Below are 16856 nucleotides of genomic sequence, written 5' to 3'. Positions count from 1 at the left end.
GATGAGCATCGAAAATTTACTACGTCAATATCACGTGATGTGTAATGGACTTCGAGTATTGGTTACTTTGGTGTCAGTAAAAGGCTAGGTCACCAATTGTCCAGCTCTGATAGCAGTTTCAAGCGTTGTCGAGATCTATCAGTATTGACGTATCCTTTATATTTGATCCGGGAATAGTACACGGGACAATCCTGAGAATCGCACTTCGTGACGATCTTTGACATATCATCCTGTAAATTTTTGGTCAACGGTTCGCAGCAGCTTCTGCAAACAGTCAAAATAGTACCCAATTGCTTTTTAACTGCCATATCCTCCTGCAAAAGAGCCGTCACGGTGAGTGGCTTTTGAATCAAACACTCTGCACATAAAAGATTGTTGATTCTTTTATCTCTAATCTCTTTTTTGCAATTGAAACATAACGTGGAGCGCATAAAATCAGGCATTTTGCCCTCTTTGAACTGTTTGTAGCTCATGTCTTTGAAATGAGGCATTTCAACGTACCATCGTGTGACGTCAACACCCATAAGATTGAAAAATCGTTGTAAGGGCGGAATCAGTGTCTTGGTGATGTAATAGGTCGAGTCCAGTTCGAAATTCTCGTTTGAAAGAAACACTTCTGGTGGGATGCATCGCTCGCGCAGAATCTGACCAGGCCTACCCTTTATTACCACGTAAGGAACTCGCTCCCGATATTGGGGTTCTGCCCTGCGATCCAGATGCGTCTTCTTTTGCGCAACCACGGCACCTGCAGGTGCCGTTTTATCACTTTTGTAAGACCCAAGCTTCACCTCGCGTGCAAAGCAGAAGTCCTGGACTGAAACCTGTCCCTTCGTGATTTTCTGGAATTGGTCCTGGACGTAAGCCTTGACAGCAGACAGATCTTGAGATTCGAAAAGAATACGCAGAGATTTTTCTACTATTTTCTGTTGCGCTTGGTGCCCGTCTCTTCTGACAGTTTCAATACCTTTGGCGTCGAATTTGGGTTCTCTCTGGTTTTCCTTCTCGAGAGAATATCCCACATACCTCTTTTTGCTAACCAGAATACACGGGTGGTACACTTTTTCGAATTTCAGAGTGACAGGGAATGGATTGCAGGCTGTGACTTCTGCAGCCATTTGCTTGCCATATTTGAAAGACTCCTCTTTAGTCTTTCCCGGCAGGTAAACAAATAAACTATCGGTGTCACCGTAAACAACCTTTGCACCCCATTCGGCTCTTTCTTCTATTAAAGTTATAGCTTTTTGTAAAGTTTCCCTTCCGGTTTGCACGATGCTATCGGCAACATCTGAGCACGGCATCCTGCCGGAAAATGAAGCAGAGGTATAACCGTAAGTAACGTTGGCCAGCAACTTCAGAGCTATTTGTTTGTTATTGAGCAACTTGGAAACTGTCTCATTTTTGGCTTTCAGGTCGCTCATTGTCTTCTTGACAAGGAAGCGAGTGTGCAAGATGTCAGCCAGCATTTTAGCAAGCATGGATTTCCTCACATTCTCCCGAACAAACAGAACACCGTTGGGTGAAACAGTTACAGAGTCCTTTACCTCTTGCAAAAATCCTCTGGGAATGTTTATCTTGGTTGCGCCGACTTCACTTCCTTTAACTTTCAACTCTTGAACTCTGCCCAGAATCGTGGAGTAACAGTAGTTATATCCTATCATAATAGATGGATACAGTGACTGGAAATCCAAAACAACCAGCGGACTTTTATAAAATGCTGACTCAGGTTCCATGACCAGTGGGATACATTCCAAAGCCTTTTGGTTTCTCACCTGGACCTTACTAGGTGACAAAACAAGAAAATGTTCAGACTTACAAAGGCGTACCAAAACAGACTCGACCTTGTATTGAGAGCCTCTGGAAATAACAGAATAAAAATCTACACCGATCAATCGCGCCTGTTCCACGGTTTGGTTAATAATTTGCTGGCTTTCGAGTAATCTGATATTAACTTCCGTTCTCTTCTTCCAGTATGACACCAAAGTAGTAAGTCCTGTCATGTCGAAGTTGGCATTCCAGAGTTTGGTCAATTCCGCAGGCGGAAAATGAGCTAATCGTTCATGCAACACATGAAATGCTATATTCTCCAAAGTGTACTTCAAGAGATTTAGACCAGACCTCAATAAACGCCACAAGTTCAACACATGCCTTCCAGCTATGTGAATTCCCGAATCGTGTGAAAACCCCCAAACGTCTTTTCTTTTGTTGAAGTGCTTGTGCTTAACTCTTGAGATCTCCTCACAAAAATCGCGGTCATACGCCTGATCACATCTGTCTATAAGATACCCCCACGAACTAGAGTGCACTTCAAATCCAGAGAGAATATCAGGATCAAGCAAAAGTACCAGATCCACTAAACCGCTTATCATCTCCTCCTCTGAATTATAGATGGCAACAGGTGTTGGTCTTGCAGCGCTTTCTAGTCGAGCTGCAAATGCGTTATCTTCATCCGCGCAAAATGCCATAACACCATCGCTAGAGATTCCGAAGTCAATTGGTAAAGAGCCTGGCTCTATCTGCCAAAATATCAGCTCGACAGGATCATTTGCGGGGTCAGGCAGTAACATGTCTCTACTTTTGGAAAATGTTTCGAGGGTAAGGTGAGACAGAGTGTTATGATCTCCAGTACTCAATCCCTTCAAAGAATTGTTACTTTTGAACTTGTAGCCGAATTCGTTGCTTAAAGTCTTGAAATCGATTTGAGAACGAAACTTGCGCTTTCGAGACAAAGTGTATTCTTGAACTTCAGAGTATCCAGGCGGCTCCATCGCGTACTTCCAGGAGATATCATTACCCGATTCAACAGAATTATCAGATTCCAAGCGCACTGTTTCTCCGCCAAAGTCAATCGGCCTTCGGCAGGTCAAATGCGTTGATTGAATCAGGAATCTACGTCCTGAGTACACATGATCTTTTTTCTTGAGATCTTCGGGCTCTCCGAAGAAGGGGTCTCTGTATTTAATCTTGGGACAGCCCAAGTCTTCTAGACTTGTGAGGATACTAGCGTGGTCAAGATCAAATTCTTTATACTTGAAAGATCCCGGTAACTCCTGTATTGAACGTTGAAGGTCCAACTTTTTACGCAATTTCACGGGTCTCTCCAAATTTTGCGCAGCCCAGGAGTTTTTCCGTTTATGCACCATCGCTTGAGTCAGAACATTATCATCAAAAGACAGCGGTGTGACCTTCGGGTTACTAATGGCGGCTGGTTCAGAAATTTCATCAAGTTTATCGGGTGCTTGCCCCGGGGAAGCGCGTTCTCCATCGTTCAAATCAGTTTCGGATTCCACCACGGAGGAACCGCTGCTTAGCAGTGAAGGACTTCGGGAGACGACGAACTCTACAGGTGTCTCGTTCGAATTTATAAATGACCCGTTCATTCCATGAGACCTGCTTCCATCCAACGACGGCCAAAGAGTACTTAGAGACGTCTGAGGCAGGTTTAAGTTGCTTACAGCACTCGCGCTGACTTGGTGGTTTTTCAATTTGCTGCGATGAGACATTCGTTCTTTAGCCTTTTGTAAGAAAAGCAAGTTTTCATCATGACTCTGCCACTGCGGGAGACAACTGGGCCTTTTGCCTTCCGATGCTGGCTGGAAATCATCGAGACCAAACTCTTTGCGCAACTGGGACGTTTGAGTCCACAACTCTTTAGTAGATGGAATAAATAGTGTTTCTTCCTTTTCATCCAGAGACTTTTCGAAGAGTGAATTATGAAGATCCCTGTACGTGATATCCTCGCGATTCTGTATGAATTGTGGAACGACATCGATCTCTAAAAGACTGTTGCCCACTCTTGGAACATTTGTTCCGGATTCTGTCGTTGGTCCGTTATGGAACCTGAGCAGAAACCTCTTGAGGTCATCGTTCATCAGCAATGAGTCTTGGGCAAAATCCGGGTTGAGGACGGGCGTTCGAAAGTAACAGCGGTGCAACCTAAGCCATGAACACCCAAAGATACTGTAATCTGTGGAAAACTGTAACAAATAGGGTATATGGGCTTCAAATACTTTGCACTTGCGGCCTGTGGCCTTTCCATCCCGCAAGAGATCCGATATTTTCCCCACTGAAGACTGAGCCAGAAGTGAGATCTTGAAAAACGCAGCATATCCAGAATGGTGACCATAGAAGTCGACACCTTTGACGAGGGAAACGTCTGCTACATATTTCAAAGACTTGGCGTTTTCACCACCATTACCGTTCTCATCATCACCATTCTTGCCCCGGGAATACACTTCCCTAAGTCTTTCTTCGAGTTTGAGATGAAAGCTAGCACATCGCGATCGCATCACACCCAAAGAATCATGTTCTCGACCATCATACGGTACAAAAATGTACGGAAAAATTCCGTGCACATGGCACAGAACGTTGTGGCCGCTTGGTAACGATCCAAACACTCGTATTACGGGCACAGCATCAAATTTCCGGTCTGGTAAACTTAATCCGGTGTCTCGATCAAAATCGCCCGGAAATTCATGGTAAGCGTCATAAGTGTTGACCTGAACATGAATCAAGTCCTGGGAAAGAGCTGAGAAGGGATCACTTGACGTGGTAGCACTGCCCATGCTGGCATTGTCCCAAGTTTGTTGTGTTTTTCGAGTGAGATGAGATGAGATGAGCCCAATATAAGCTACATATACTGCATTCACCATCAAGAATCAAGAACATATCCTGAAAGTATCTTTAAATCGGTTCCTAATGGACGCTGACAATACCGTAATCTATGTCAAAGTTGCCGGACGCGATAGGGAAGGGTTTGTAGAGCCTCCAAAGTTCTATTGGGACCTGGAAAAGGACCAGAAACTGTGGTTGAAGATATCACGATTTGGCAACAACAAGAGCATCGATTGGTCCAAACTGAGTCGGGAATTCGAGACACCGGAGTTTTTCCTGCGGAAGAGGAGCTACAGACTGTTTTCAAAGCATTTACGAATGCTGGAACATGAAATTGAGACCAAGACTCGCGGATTGGATGTGGGACAAGAACTGGAAGAAGATGAGGATGAGGATGAGGATGAATTGAAGGAAAATGAGAGTGGTCAAGAGTCACAAGCTAGGGAAGAGGAAGAAGGTGCTACAGAGGGTGCCAAGAACCTGAGGTGGTCGAGGATCTTGAATCAGAAAATTCCAGGAGATGCGAAAGCCCCAGACTCGTCTTTGAGTGAACTGTCGAATTTGAGTGTGAGCAAATCTGCACTAGAAGAAGCAGTGCTGGACAGACTGCAGCTTTGGGGATTGGGTGAGAGGTGAGTTGTAGTGCCGATGATATAGTGCTGGAATACACAGTTACTGTATCACGATTTGGCACCAAGAACAACTGAAAAGTCGTGAATAGTAGTACTGGCTATTAGTACTACTGAACAACTGAGATTGACACGACAAAATCGTAATTTCAGCTTACACCATGTTCTGCAGGCAGAACATGATTCCCCGAAAACAAACCATAGTCTGCTGCTAAACATGAGGGAACATTTCCAATTCGTGAATGCTAACTGTAACCTTGATTCAAATTCAGTCTCACTCAAGAGCCAAGAGGTGATGCTTGTAAACCGCACCTCCAAGAGACCGTGTTAGCATCTGAGCGTAATATTGGCCCTCACGAGCTTACCGTTAGTCCCGAAAACGTCCAACTATGACACGAATGGTATTATAACCATTGAGTTGCAGAATCGCCAGCTTTCCACCGTTATGGACTACTGTCTCTTGAAGTTATCAACCTTCGCCTCAAGAAACCCTGATTCTGACTGTTTGGTCCAGAAATCTATGAAGTTGCAGTTCTAACTCATCTCAGGTTCACCAAGTACCTCCAGAACCACACATTGATCCCACAATTGCTTGCTGGCGTGGGTTTGGGTCGCTACCATCAGTTGTTTGTATCGTGAGTACATAGACGAATACATCTTAAGCATCATCATCAAAACTCCGGTCTGTCTCTTGATATACATCCCGTCAACTTCACCACGCCCAACCACAACAACGGTCATCAAGGAAAGGAGCGTCTAATACACACTAATTTGCGTTTCATAACTTGCAACAACTATTTATTTAGCTACATATCCATACCTGTATATCCTTTGGAGCTGTTAGCGGTTAAATATCGAACTTTGCAGTACCAAGCGTACATCGTGGAAGCCAAAAGCTCTTGTCCAGCAAATTGATACTTCAGCTGATGACTTTTTGGGTCGAAGATCGCGGAAGTTACAAGGATTAACTGTCTTCTAAGGTTTGTGTCATTTCTCACTGACTCTCTTAATAGTATCGAACCACAAGGGAATAGCTAGTGGTCGATCCTTCAACACGTTGAAAAAGAAGTTAATGCATGGCTTTTGAGCCTTTCATGGAGATAAGGAGCTTCCTGGGTGGACTCACCGGTCGCTTGTCTACTTTTTAAACGTTTTGAAAGATTCGTCACTTCCATTACTTGCTGAAAAGCTGAATGCTTCGCTGGCCCTGAGACAGTATCGACTACTGCATATGAAACGTTTCCTCCTACAAATTGTAAGCATTCTCTACAATTCTGGTATCAAACTGTGTCAAAGGTTCAAGCGTCATTGAATCACAAACGGTTTCCCCTAACCACTTGAGAATGCACGATTCTACCATTTTGATTTCCTATGCGTGCTTATCTGACGTGGTCGTCCAAACTCGACTTCTAGCTACTGTCAAGGCTACCGTCAAGGCTACTGTCAAGGCTACTTTTCCATTAGCTAGTCTTCACGAATGATGTCCAAGCTTTGATACTTGTGTGTGCTTGTAGAATTCAGATTCTGACACCCTCAACCTTTATTGGGCTCCTTAGCGTCCTAACGCTTCCGAACCATTGCTACTTCCATGTGAGTATTTCCAGCAGTGTATCACCGTCAGAAACTTGCACCACCCACCACCGACGCTTCAAAAATCCTATGTTTTACTACCCAAGAACCACTCCAAACTCCTATTTGATCCGCCAAAGTTGTGAAGTGTCTGAAACAGACACGAGCAATGCTCAACGGTGCAACGATACTGGTCTATCCTTATCCTCCCGGGCATCTCCAGCACTACTGTCGTCGATGCCTTAAGCTCTCACTAGAAACTCGATGTGTGATGGCGAGTACATTTTGAAACCACATCCTCGAGTACATCTCCGAGTACCACCACAGAGCTTATCTCGAGTACTTTCTCGAATTCTCAACCATCCTTCAAAACTTCGCTCTTTTGAAGGGTCTCTACCTTACCTATCGATTGTCAATCGTCCCCCAATCTTTTTTCCACCTTTGACTCGAAACGCCTTTGATATGCCTCTCAAACTTCTCACCCCTCCAGCCTTCATTGAGCTTTTAGCCCGCGAAACCAGTCGCCGAGTCATCCCTGTGGATGCGTCCTGGTACATGCCCCATACCCGCAGGGACGCACACAACGAGTTTTTGACCATAGAAAGACTGAATAACGCGGTGTTCTTCGATATCGATGTCGTCAAAGACCCGGCTTCGCCTTACCCACACATGTTACCAGACCTCCCAACTTTCAACTCCAGCATGCGATCTCTGGGCATTCGTGAGTCTGACGTGTTGGTGGTGTACGATCGTGCAGGGAATTTCTCTGCTCCTCGAGCCGCTTGGACTTTTGCGCTCTTTGGACACCCTCAGGTCTACTTACTCAACAGCTTCCCCAAATATAAGCAACTAGGATTGCCTCTAGACACTGCCAAACGGACCACTGTGTCGTCATTGCCACAGCCATCGGACTACGACTCTCATATTGACAACCGGGCCAAAGAAGTGGTAGTGTTCGAAGAATTATTGCCATTGGTGGAATCGAACACGCTGAGAGATCGCTACAACCTTGTTGACGCTCGCAGTTGGGACCGTTTCACGGGCAAAGCCCCAGAACCTCGTCCTGGACTACCCAGCGGACATATTGCCGGTTCCCAATCATTGCCCTTTCCCTCCACGCTCGCAGAATTCGGATGTTTCGATGAAGACTCCGAAACTGTGCACAACCGTATCACTGCAGCTTTGGCCACACATCAAGGTTCTTTAGATCCCGCAAAGCCCACTATAGCTATGTGTGGAACCGGTGTATCCGGTGTAATCATCAAGACTGCGCTCGAACTCGCCGGTGTGCCCAACGTCCGGCTTTACGATGGCAGTTGGACCGAGTGGGTCCTGCGTGGGGGGGAAGTCAAAGTGAACAATTAGGCATGAATTCATCTCAACAACCACTACGACATCTAAATACCCTCTACATATGCCCATTTCACCAATTTTTCATCATTTTCCATCATCTCATCACTAATCTTACACTACTGTTTATCACATCAGTTGCTTGTTCAAACGGAAAAGCGATCACCAAATGGCTTCTTTGCCGGGACTCAATGGTTCATTGGACCAGTACGATAATGATGCGTTAGAATCTGTTGAACTGTCGGGGCCCCATTCGGTTCAGCTCGCTGGAGGATCGGAATGGCGAGTTAAAGTAAGCAACGACTCGCAAATGTCTCTCACGGTGCAAGAAGGTATCGCTGAGATCTTTGGCACAGAGCTAGCTGTTGCCGTAAGCTACAGGTTCCAAAATACCAGCTTCGCGCTGCATGCCGTCGAAGACGTGGTGTTGGAATGGACGGGAACTTTGGTTCAACAACAAATCATTGGCGAAAAGGATACAAACGCTCTACATGTCTACAATTTGCACTTTGCACTTGAAAAACAGCGTGCTGCGGGCTCCCAGGGCCCAAGAGTACTGCTCGTGGGCAAAAGAGCTTCGGGAAAGACAAGTTTGGCCAAAACGTTGAGCAGTTACGCTCTCAAAACCAGGGACCAGGGCCCTGTTGTCGTGAATCTGGACCCACAACAGTGCATATATACGCCTCCCGGTTGTTTGTCTGCAACACCCATTTCAGATTTGATCGATGTTCAAAACAATGGTTGGGGTCATAGTACAACAAGTGGTGCAACTGCGTTGCATGCGAAACAACCTCTGGTCAAAAGTTTTGGGCTAGAGCGCATTTCGCGTAATCGAGAATGGTATAGAGTGCAGTTGCAACAACTTGCCACGTCGCTCGACGCTCGCTTAGCGCATGACAGTGCTTTGCGCCGTGTTGGGATCGTAGTCGATACTCCAGCATTGCGTGAATTGGGCGATGGAGAAGATGACAACTACGATTTTTCTTTGATACATGAGATAGTGACACTTTTTCATATCAATGCGGTGGTGGTTTGCGCTCCAGACGACTCACTCGCGGTGCAACTGCACCGCGAACTTCCGGTAGAGACATTGACTATCGTACGTTTGCCCACCTCGAGTGGGGTGATTTTAAATGAAGATGTTCAAATACGTGCGTTGCAGAGCGGTGCTATTAGAGACTATTTCTATGGAGACCCCTCGACTGTGCTGAGCCCATACGCCGTAGGTGTTGAATGTGACGCAGTGACTGTATGGGAGCCCGAAAATGTCATGTCTGGATCTTCAGAAGCACCACAAGCCCGATTGAAGCCCGTGGAGGTCAACGCAAGTAATTTACAACATGCTTTGGTTGCAATAAGTTATGCCCCAAGGTCTGCGCCGCCTGAAGATGTTGTGAAAAGCGGCATTCTCGGATTTGCATTGATTTTGGAGGTTCACGATACTCGAAGAAGGCTAAGAGTCTTGTTGCCCGTCCCAGGACTTTTGCCTGATAATGCGTTGATTTTGACAGAGAGTAGGTATTTGGAGTAGACAAGTTTAGAACGCTGTTTATGCAGCGAGGTGATGCGCAATTAATCCAATGGAAAGGTCTGTTGGTTGAACGAATGTCTGAACATGGTGTGAATTGGCTATGAGCTGAGTCTTCGAGGACTGAAGCCCTGCCATGGTCTTTTTCACGATAATCTGCGGAAAACTTGTTCTACGTACACTCGCTCATATTATAGAGCTGCTCAGCACTTTGATCGTGGAGAAGATGATCGTCAAAACTACGAAATGGATGTCGTCTACAAGGTGGGCAGTTTGCTGCTATCTCAGGGTTGAAAACGCTTTTTGAGATAGTCACCGCTATTACGACAATCCGTGTTCCAAATACTGTTCAGAGGGCCATATTTGACCACTGCAACATCAAACAATACTTCTCACCGTGCCCCAAATGCACGAAGATGATTGAAATGCCTTTTTCCATTTCCTGATCTATTTTTCGTTGGAGTACGTCCATACTCTGCGCTCTACTCATGGAGCACTTGACCAACTAAAATATACAACAATGTCTTGCACCATGATACCTGCGACCTGGTCACATCCCCGAATGAAGCTAGAACATTTCATCATAGCTTTTGAATGGATCGCTGCACCATAGCAGCGGAACTACATCAGATGGAGTAACACTTAGACGAAGTAACTGTTGGAACAGTGACTTGGCGCGAAATGGTGCATCTGTATGTATATTACAGCAACACGGTTATTTTCATGGCTTGTCAAATTACCTGGGAGACTGAAGCTCAGAGGTTCTCAGTGTTCACTAAAAGCTAACATACCGAAGCTTACTGAAGTTGTTGATAAAAAGAGGCAGGATCGGGAAATTTGAATGTGTTGGGGCAGGAGGGGACGTGGGAGAACAAATACAAAGCTTATTTGATGGTGATAGATACAAGACTTGTGAAAGCGTTGAAAAAGCCAATGTGAGAGGTCGAACCGGATAAAATCAAGAAATCTGCTTTCCGCTGGCACAACTGACGTCCCTAATGGTTTCTCGAGGACAATTTTCGCAGCATTTACACACAGTGAAGTAGTGGAACACATTTGGGCACAACACACACGCACTGAGGAGCTTACTCTGGACCAATACAATTGTTGACTTTATCATCGCTGACACTGTGCTTTTTCTGTGACGACAGTTCCAATAACCTTATCACTTCCGACTGAAGTGTCATCTGAAGCATCTGCCACGCTACCATCAGCACAACTTGGCCTGCCAGGTATCAATGTTCATTAGAAGGGCTACTAATAGGTTTCTATCGCCATCCTGGAGCAGCGGTCATATCTGTATAATCGAGTCTGCCTCTTTGGTGCGTTTTCCCAATTTCATTATTCGCGGGAAGTTGCAACCACACTACCAAACATTGAGACAGTTGCAGAGGCTCTAGTGACCAGGTCAATACTTCATCAATCTCCGCAAAATCTTTGATCAATTCAAAAATGCTTTGATCTGATCGTATTCTCACATTATCGTACAATTCATTCCATCCCTATCATTGATGATATGTTTACCATGGGAACTTCATTTCAAAGCGTGGAAAACACCTCACCACTAGCCTATTAATTCAATGATGCTCTACTCGAGACCTCGGAACCATTACCTTACATTTCAGGTCTCAACTACGGTCGTAATCCTCCACAAATCAAAAATTATAGAAAACTGTACATACTCATAAAAACAGCAGCCTTGCCACAATCGTCGAAATCGTAAAGTGCCTTGAATACTACTCGCGATTCAACGTAGATACCGCGGCTTCAGTCTTCTTCACTAAAAACATCATGGTTCATTTGTGTCGTTGTCGTCTTGAAGATCCACTTGTCACGACAAAAACACCAACTAAACCGTCTAGGACCTAACCTTGCATCCTTAAGGGCCCTGTCCAATGCCTTCCAAGCGTACAGTGATCATCACAGATACATTGTCGCCCCACGAGGTGGCATTGTTGGTGCTTATAGCGTTGTTCTGTGAGAATACGGAACAAATAGGTCATCTTACGTTATTGAAGCTCATTCCAGCACCAGGTGGACCCACGCGAGTCCTGGCACCGTTCGACAGTTGCACACCTGCTCCAGACGTGGCAAATGTGATTTCACCAATGATCTGGGACCTTGTCCAGCTACTTGAAGATGATGGATGTGCTCCAGCAGCCTTCCTTCTTGTTGCATCGCTTGAGCGTATCACTACAGTGGGAGCCATTGACAAACTTATGAATGTTCTTAACACCCATTGCATTGTTGAAAACTACCGAGCAGCTGCTAAAGCTCGCCAGGGTCGTGTCCTGGATCGGCAGCTCACTAAGAACAGTCTTTTGGGACAATTTGTGTGTCAATGCATGTCCAAGCACCAATTGCAAGATTTTGAAGACTCTGAACGACTTTGGCGGAACCTGCGATGGAATATGCAACAACTGCGAGACGAACATCCCCACTGGACCGGCTTCCATGGTGAAATACCATCTTTGGGCCCACTAATGCGATTTATTCTGGAGTCCGACGCAGATCTTGACGGATTGCAAGAGCTGCAAGACGCAGGATTGAACGATCGCTATTCAGATTTGATGAATAACGACCGCAACGTGTGTATGATGATTTCCCATGATCATTTGCGCGCTTTACTTGCACACGAAGCGCATTGCATGTTGTATAGCAACTCGCCATTACAAGACCGAACAAGAGATTTGATTGACAACATGTCTCTTGAAGATACGGCACGATTTCCAGTCGTGTATGTACTCAAAGGTCTGGAAGACCTACGACAAAACCGTTACGACGATTTTCTCGGCTTGCTATACAGATATTTCGACTACATGCTAGGTCAAAACACGGAACCTAACTTCTACCTGTCCTTATTGTCGCTAGCATCATTTCACGCGCATTTCCACAATGGTGATGCGGCCGTGAAGACGTTCGAGGAAGCTATTGCGGTGGCTCGCGAAAATAAAGATACACACACGCTAAATTTGATTCTGATGTGGGTATTTGAGTTCATGTGCAAATATCCAAACCTGGCTACCAAATTCCACGTTTCAACAGCTCAAATCCTGCAGTACTTGAAAACTTGTCCGCCAGATCAGAGCTCGTACGTTTTCGAAATGGGATACCGTTATGACACGCTGTGGACAATGCAAAATACGGGTTTTGTAATTCAGATTCTCGAGTCATCCTTCAAGTCCAGCTTATTAGCGTTACAGCGTAGTAACGGCTTGCGACTGATGGCCGCACACAGTGCTCAAGTATGGGAGTATTTGGGATCCAAAACACTGCAGCAAGTTTATGAAAGTTTTGCACCAAGTGACCTCTCTCAAAACGACCCTTCGCTAGACCATGTACCGCAGCTGCTAGCCCGTCTCAAAGCACCAGATTTAACATACCATGACAAGCGTTCGCTCGAGAAACAGGTCATACAAAATTGGGTGGCCCAAGGTGAATACGACCAGGCCATGCAGTTTATCAATTCTAGAATACATGAATGTCAATCAGCATTTCCTGACGTCGATAATGAAAATCGATTTCAATTGGCAAAGTGTCGGATTCTAGTTGACTGTGGCTTACAAGTGAGGGCCCTGCCGATTCTATCAAAAGTGACGGAGCATGCTGCAACCACCAAAAATGGATTTCTCATGGGTAACTCCATCATACTGCTCTCACAGGTCCTCCTTTTAGTGGGAAAGCGGCAGGAGTGCTTTCACCTGTTACGCAGTGTCATGCACAATATTTTTGCATATGCAGATTCTGAACTGCAGCTCAGTGTTGCTAAACTGTATCTAGCTTCTAGTCCGCCTCTAAAGTATAGTCAGAGCTGAATGAAACACCTGCAGTTTGACGGTCGGTGGTGATGGGGACTATTGAAGGCCGCCCATGAGCGCAGTAGAACGGATTTCTACACTTACGCAATGCGGCTACCATTAACTCACACTCGGTGTTCGAAAGCTCTTTGCCGAATGTGATTGCCGACCTGCATGCTCTGCTACGTAGAAGGTCTAGCAAAATTGAAGGCATGCACTTCGTATATTTCCACCATTCAAAGTTGTCGGTATCGGAAATGTTACCCACACAAGCCTTTCTGAACAAACGTAGATCGTCCGCGTGCCATACCAACAGCTTTTTCAAAACGCTTTTCGAGCAGTGCTGCAATATTTTTGGCAGCGTAGTCATGATAAGAACTATCTCGGAGGATTGCGCGTCTAAGTCCTCAACAATATATCTCAAGCCCCACTTAGACAACTCAGTTCGGTAAGCTTCAATGATTTGGTATTCTCGCAGTGTTAATGTGATTTGAAGGTTCACATCAAACAACGCTTGGGGAAAAAGTGCAAATTCACATATGAACTCTTGAAGCATTGATTCTAGCTTGATTCTTTCATCGCAAGCGTGCTGGTCGACAAGAATCAATAGCGGAAAGTCGTGTTTGATGGTTTTAGTCGCTCTAAGAAGAATAAATTTTCTGTCGACCTGATTAACGACTGCAAACGTATTCAGCACCGATTTCCTAAAAGAAGCGAAGTGTACTTCAGAAACGCCGTCAGTTGCTAGTTTATGAGTGAGTGGGCGTTTGCAATCTCTTCTTGACAGGGTTGCTGTTCGCTTGCGGGGTGACCAGCTGCCAATCTTAAAGCCTGTATTCACAATGCTTGTGATGAGGGACTGTAATACACTGCTGGCACTGTGGCCTTTTAAATGCATTCGGGGCAAGTCACTAGGTATTCCAGACGAAGTGGAGAATTTGAGCACATACGGAAAAAAATGTCTACGTGAGTGAAGTTCACTTTCGCTTCCTGGAGATCGCACGTTCGACAACAGCCGCGATATCGGTTTCTTAACAGCTTCGTCCTCACATCTCTGGCCGTTGATGTACAATAGCTGCAACCCTTTGTTGGAAGTCAACGCAGTTGATACAAGACCATTGAGTTTATAACTTTTGAACTGCGCATGAACTGGCATCATCCCGTAATTCTGATCACACGAACCGAAAACGTTATGCAAGCAGGAGGACAACTTTTCGGCATCAGAAGAGACATTCGGGCCCAAATTCCGAGATTCAAAAATGGTGAATCCATTTTCCAGCAAAGTTGCAGATGTGACCAAAATCTGCAGATCTGGGTTCATCACCAACTGGTCAAAAACTAGCAAGCGAAGTTTGTCGTAAATCAAACTCTTCGGAGTCGCCTGCAAAACTTCACGACGAACGGGTACGTTGTGGAAGAAGTCTGTTACGATGATTGACGTCCCAAAGGGCAGTGGAAAATCGCACAATTGTATCTCGCCCATGGGAAGTTTGGACAAAGCCGAATTATCACCGCCAGCTCGAGTGAACGTTGTGATTTTCGCCATGCACGAAATTATGTGAATGCTGCGACCCTGGTGCCATTTCAAGCCCTTTTTCTCAGCTTTCGAAGAATACCCAGAACGTCCAAAATATTCCAGATCTGCAGCGTTCATCCCACATCCATTGTCCCGCACTGTAAAAGCGTCGTGATCCAGATCCACAACTATTTCTACATCGGAGGCGCCAGATTCCACACTATTTTCCAACAGCATTCCTATCGCAGTGGTAATGCATTTCACGGACTTCCCAGCAGCAATTGCGTCCGCAACTGTTGCACTCAATTTGCGGATCTCACCGGTCATGTTTATACCATTTTCTATGTAGTTTAGGATAAGCTATAAAGTGGTTAACAAAACTGAATTGAAGTGGTCTCTACAAGCCAGACCTTGCACTGAAGTTGGTTGAACTAACGGACTATGAATGGTTGATTCCTGCTATTGATATTCAAATGGTATGTTGAAAGGTCATGTGACTCAATTTTCCATGTCAGTATAAAACCATGATAGGAGGTTTCTGATGTCAATTGAGCCGTGCCATTAGTTCAAGCATGTTCGATTACCCTAGATAAATCTGTTTAGCAACAATTCCTAATGTCTTTGACAGTTCACTGATACCAGTCAACTTAGCTTCCTAGGTGAGACTTCCGTTTCCAAAATGGAAGAAAAAATGCGAAAACATCTTTTTTCAGCTTCTAATGAGTCTCTATATACCTTGTTGCGGTGAGAAAGAGTATCAGAGAACATGTGAGGCCGTTCCAACCATTCACAAGGTAACCTCTGCGATACTATTGACACCTTCTTGCTCATATCACTTTGTACTATTCTGGCACTGCGTCAGTGAAGAGCTAAGAACTTGACGACAGCAGCAGTAGCCAGCTGCGACCAAGCTGCACGGCAAAGGCGTCCCCCGGCCATGAATGAATGTGGTCCTTTTTCAGAATAACATGTTTAAAAGCTTACACCGTATACCTAAGAAAGGGGAAATTGCAGAAATGAGAGTCCAGTTTATCGTTTTCGACACTAGCGGGCAGTGCTGGTTCCGTTGTAGATGGAAGCTGATGCTGGAGCCCAGGTGTAGGCAGATGAAGACGCAGCAGGCCCCGAGGCGGTGACAGTGACGTATTGGGTATGGGTCTGGTCCTGGGTGACAGTGACCGTCTGAGGAACACAAGCTGGGTTGGAAGTTCCTACTACAATTTGCTTCTCATATGCGCTGGTCGACAAAGAAACCTGGCTGTTTGACATAGTGACGCTCTGTGTAGTGTACAAAGTGGACGTGATGGTGGACCAGATCTCAGTCTCAGACGAGGTGGTCAAAAGCGCATTTGCGTCCTTAGCGTTACCGTTGACACTGACCGACACACCAGCAGCACCAGATGCAGAAGCAGAGGCCAAGGCAGGGGTAGAAGCCGAGGCAGATGCAGCGCTATTACTCAATGTGATCGTGGTTAAAAGCGTAACCGTAGAGGTATAGTCGTTGCCGTTGCTGGTGAACTCAGTAGTTTCCGTGGTCAACACGGCTTTGCTGCTGGGTGCAAGGGTCGTAGTGGTGAGGTTGGAGTAACCGATGGCAGATGTAAGTCCACTGGCAGCTAAAACAGCTGGGATCAATGTGGAAAATTTCATGAAGTGCAGTTGATTCGTGAAAGTTCGATAATGTAATGAAGGACTCGAAGGTTGGATGAACTGAGAGGTGAAAACGCTAAAAGACGAATGAGTGGACGAGACCGATTGTAAAAGTGGCTCAGGCTAGTTTAGTGTTGGCGTTTAGCGAAGTTCAGCTTTGGAAAGTATGAATCTCTAACCGCGAAAACGTCTTCACATTCTTAGAA

At 45.5% G+C, this 16856-nt stretch overlaps 7 protein-coding genes across 7 annotated transcripts; 4 read left to right on the top strand and 3 right to left on the bottom strand.

The window, feature by feature from the left end:
• Positions 1 to 89: 89 nt before the first annotated feature.
• REV3 (LALA0S01e04192g1_1) lies at positions 90 to 4562 on the bottom strand (the record flags this gene model as incomplete). Its single annotated transcript, XM_022774285.1, has 1 exon — positions 90 to 4562. One exon carries the CDS (start codon positions 4560 to 4562, stop codon positions 90 to 92), a length of 4473 nt encoding a protein of 1490 aa, XP_022626397.1.
• Positions 4563 to 4695: 133 nt separating this feature from the next.
• Positions 4696 to 5247, top strand: ATG29 (LALA0S01e04170g1_1; the record flags this gene model as incomplete). The annotated part of the gene is made up of 1 exon (XM_022774284.1): positions 4696 to 5247. The coding sequence occupies one exon, from the start codon at positions 4696 to 4698 to the stop codon at positions 5245 to 5247; it is 552 nt and encodes a 183-aa protein (XP_022626396.1).
• A 2024-nt stretch (positions 5248 to 7271) lies between these two features.
• TUM1 (LALA0S01e04148g1_1) lies at positions 7272 to 8174 on the top strand (the record flags this gene model as incomplete). The annotated part of the gene is made up of 1 exon (XM_022774283.1): positions 7272 to 8174. One exon carries the CDS (start codon positions 7272 to 7274, stop codon positions 8172 to 8174), a length of 903 nt encoding a protein of 300 aa, XP_022626395.1.
• Positions 8175 to 8328: 154 nt separating this feature from the next.
• On the top strand, positions 8329 to 9690 carry CLP1 (LALA0S01e04126g1_1; the record flags this gene model as incomplete). The annotated part of the gene is made up of 1 exon (XM_022774282.1): positions 8329 to 9690. The coding sequence occupies one exon, from the start codon at positions 8329 to 8331 to the stop codon at positions 9688 to 9690; it is 1362 nt and encodes a 453-aa protein (XP_022626394.1).
• Positions 9691 to 11582: 1892 nt separating this feature from the next.
• Positions 11583 to 13502, top strand: APC5 (LALA0S01e04104g1_1; the record flags this gene model as incomplete). Its single annotated transcript, XM_022774281.1, has 1 exon — positions 11583 to 13502. One exon carries the CDS (start codon positions 11583 to 11585, stop codon positions 13500 to 13502), a length of 1920 nt encoding a protein of 639 aa, XP_022626393.1.
• MLH3 (LALA0S01e04082g1_1) lies at positions 13471 to 15327 on the bottom strand (the record flags this gene model as incomplete). The annotated part of the gene is made up of 1 exon (XM_022774280.1): positions 13471 to 15327. One exon carries the CDS (start codon positions 15325 to 15327, stop codon positions 13471 to 13473), a length of 1857 nt encoding a protein of 618 aa, XP_022626392.1.
• Positions 15328 to 16044: 717 nt separating this feature from the next.
• Positions 16045 to 16650, bottom strand: SRL1 (LALA0S01e04060g1_1; the record flags this gene model as incomplete). The annotated part of the gene is made up of 1 exon (XM_022774279.1): positions 16045 to 16650. One exon carries the CDS (start codon positions 16648 to 16650, stop codon positions 16045 to 16047), a length of 606 nt encoding a protein of 201 aa, XP_022626391.1.
• Positions 16651 to 16856: the final 206 nt, after the last annotated feature.

This window comes from Lachancea lanzarotensis, scaffold LALA0S01, assembly GCF_000938715.1.
Source record: "Lachancea lanzarotensis genome assembly LALA0, scaffold LALA0S01, whole genome shotgun sequence".
In the NCBI taxonomy this organism is placed as follows: domain Eukaryota; kingdom Fungi; phylum Ascomycota; class Saccharomycetes; order Saccharomycetales; family Saccharomycetaceae; genus Lachancea; species Lachancea lanzarotensis.
This window is presented reverse-complemented; position numbering and strand designations above follow the sequence as displayed.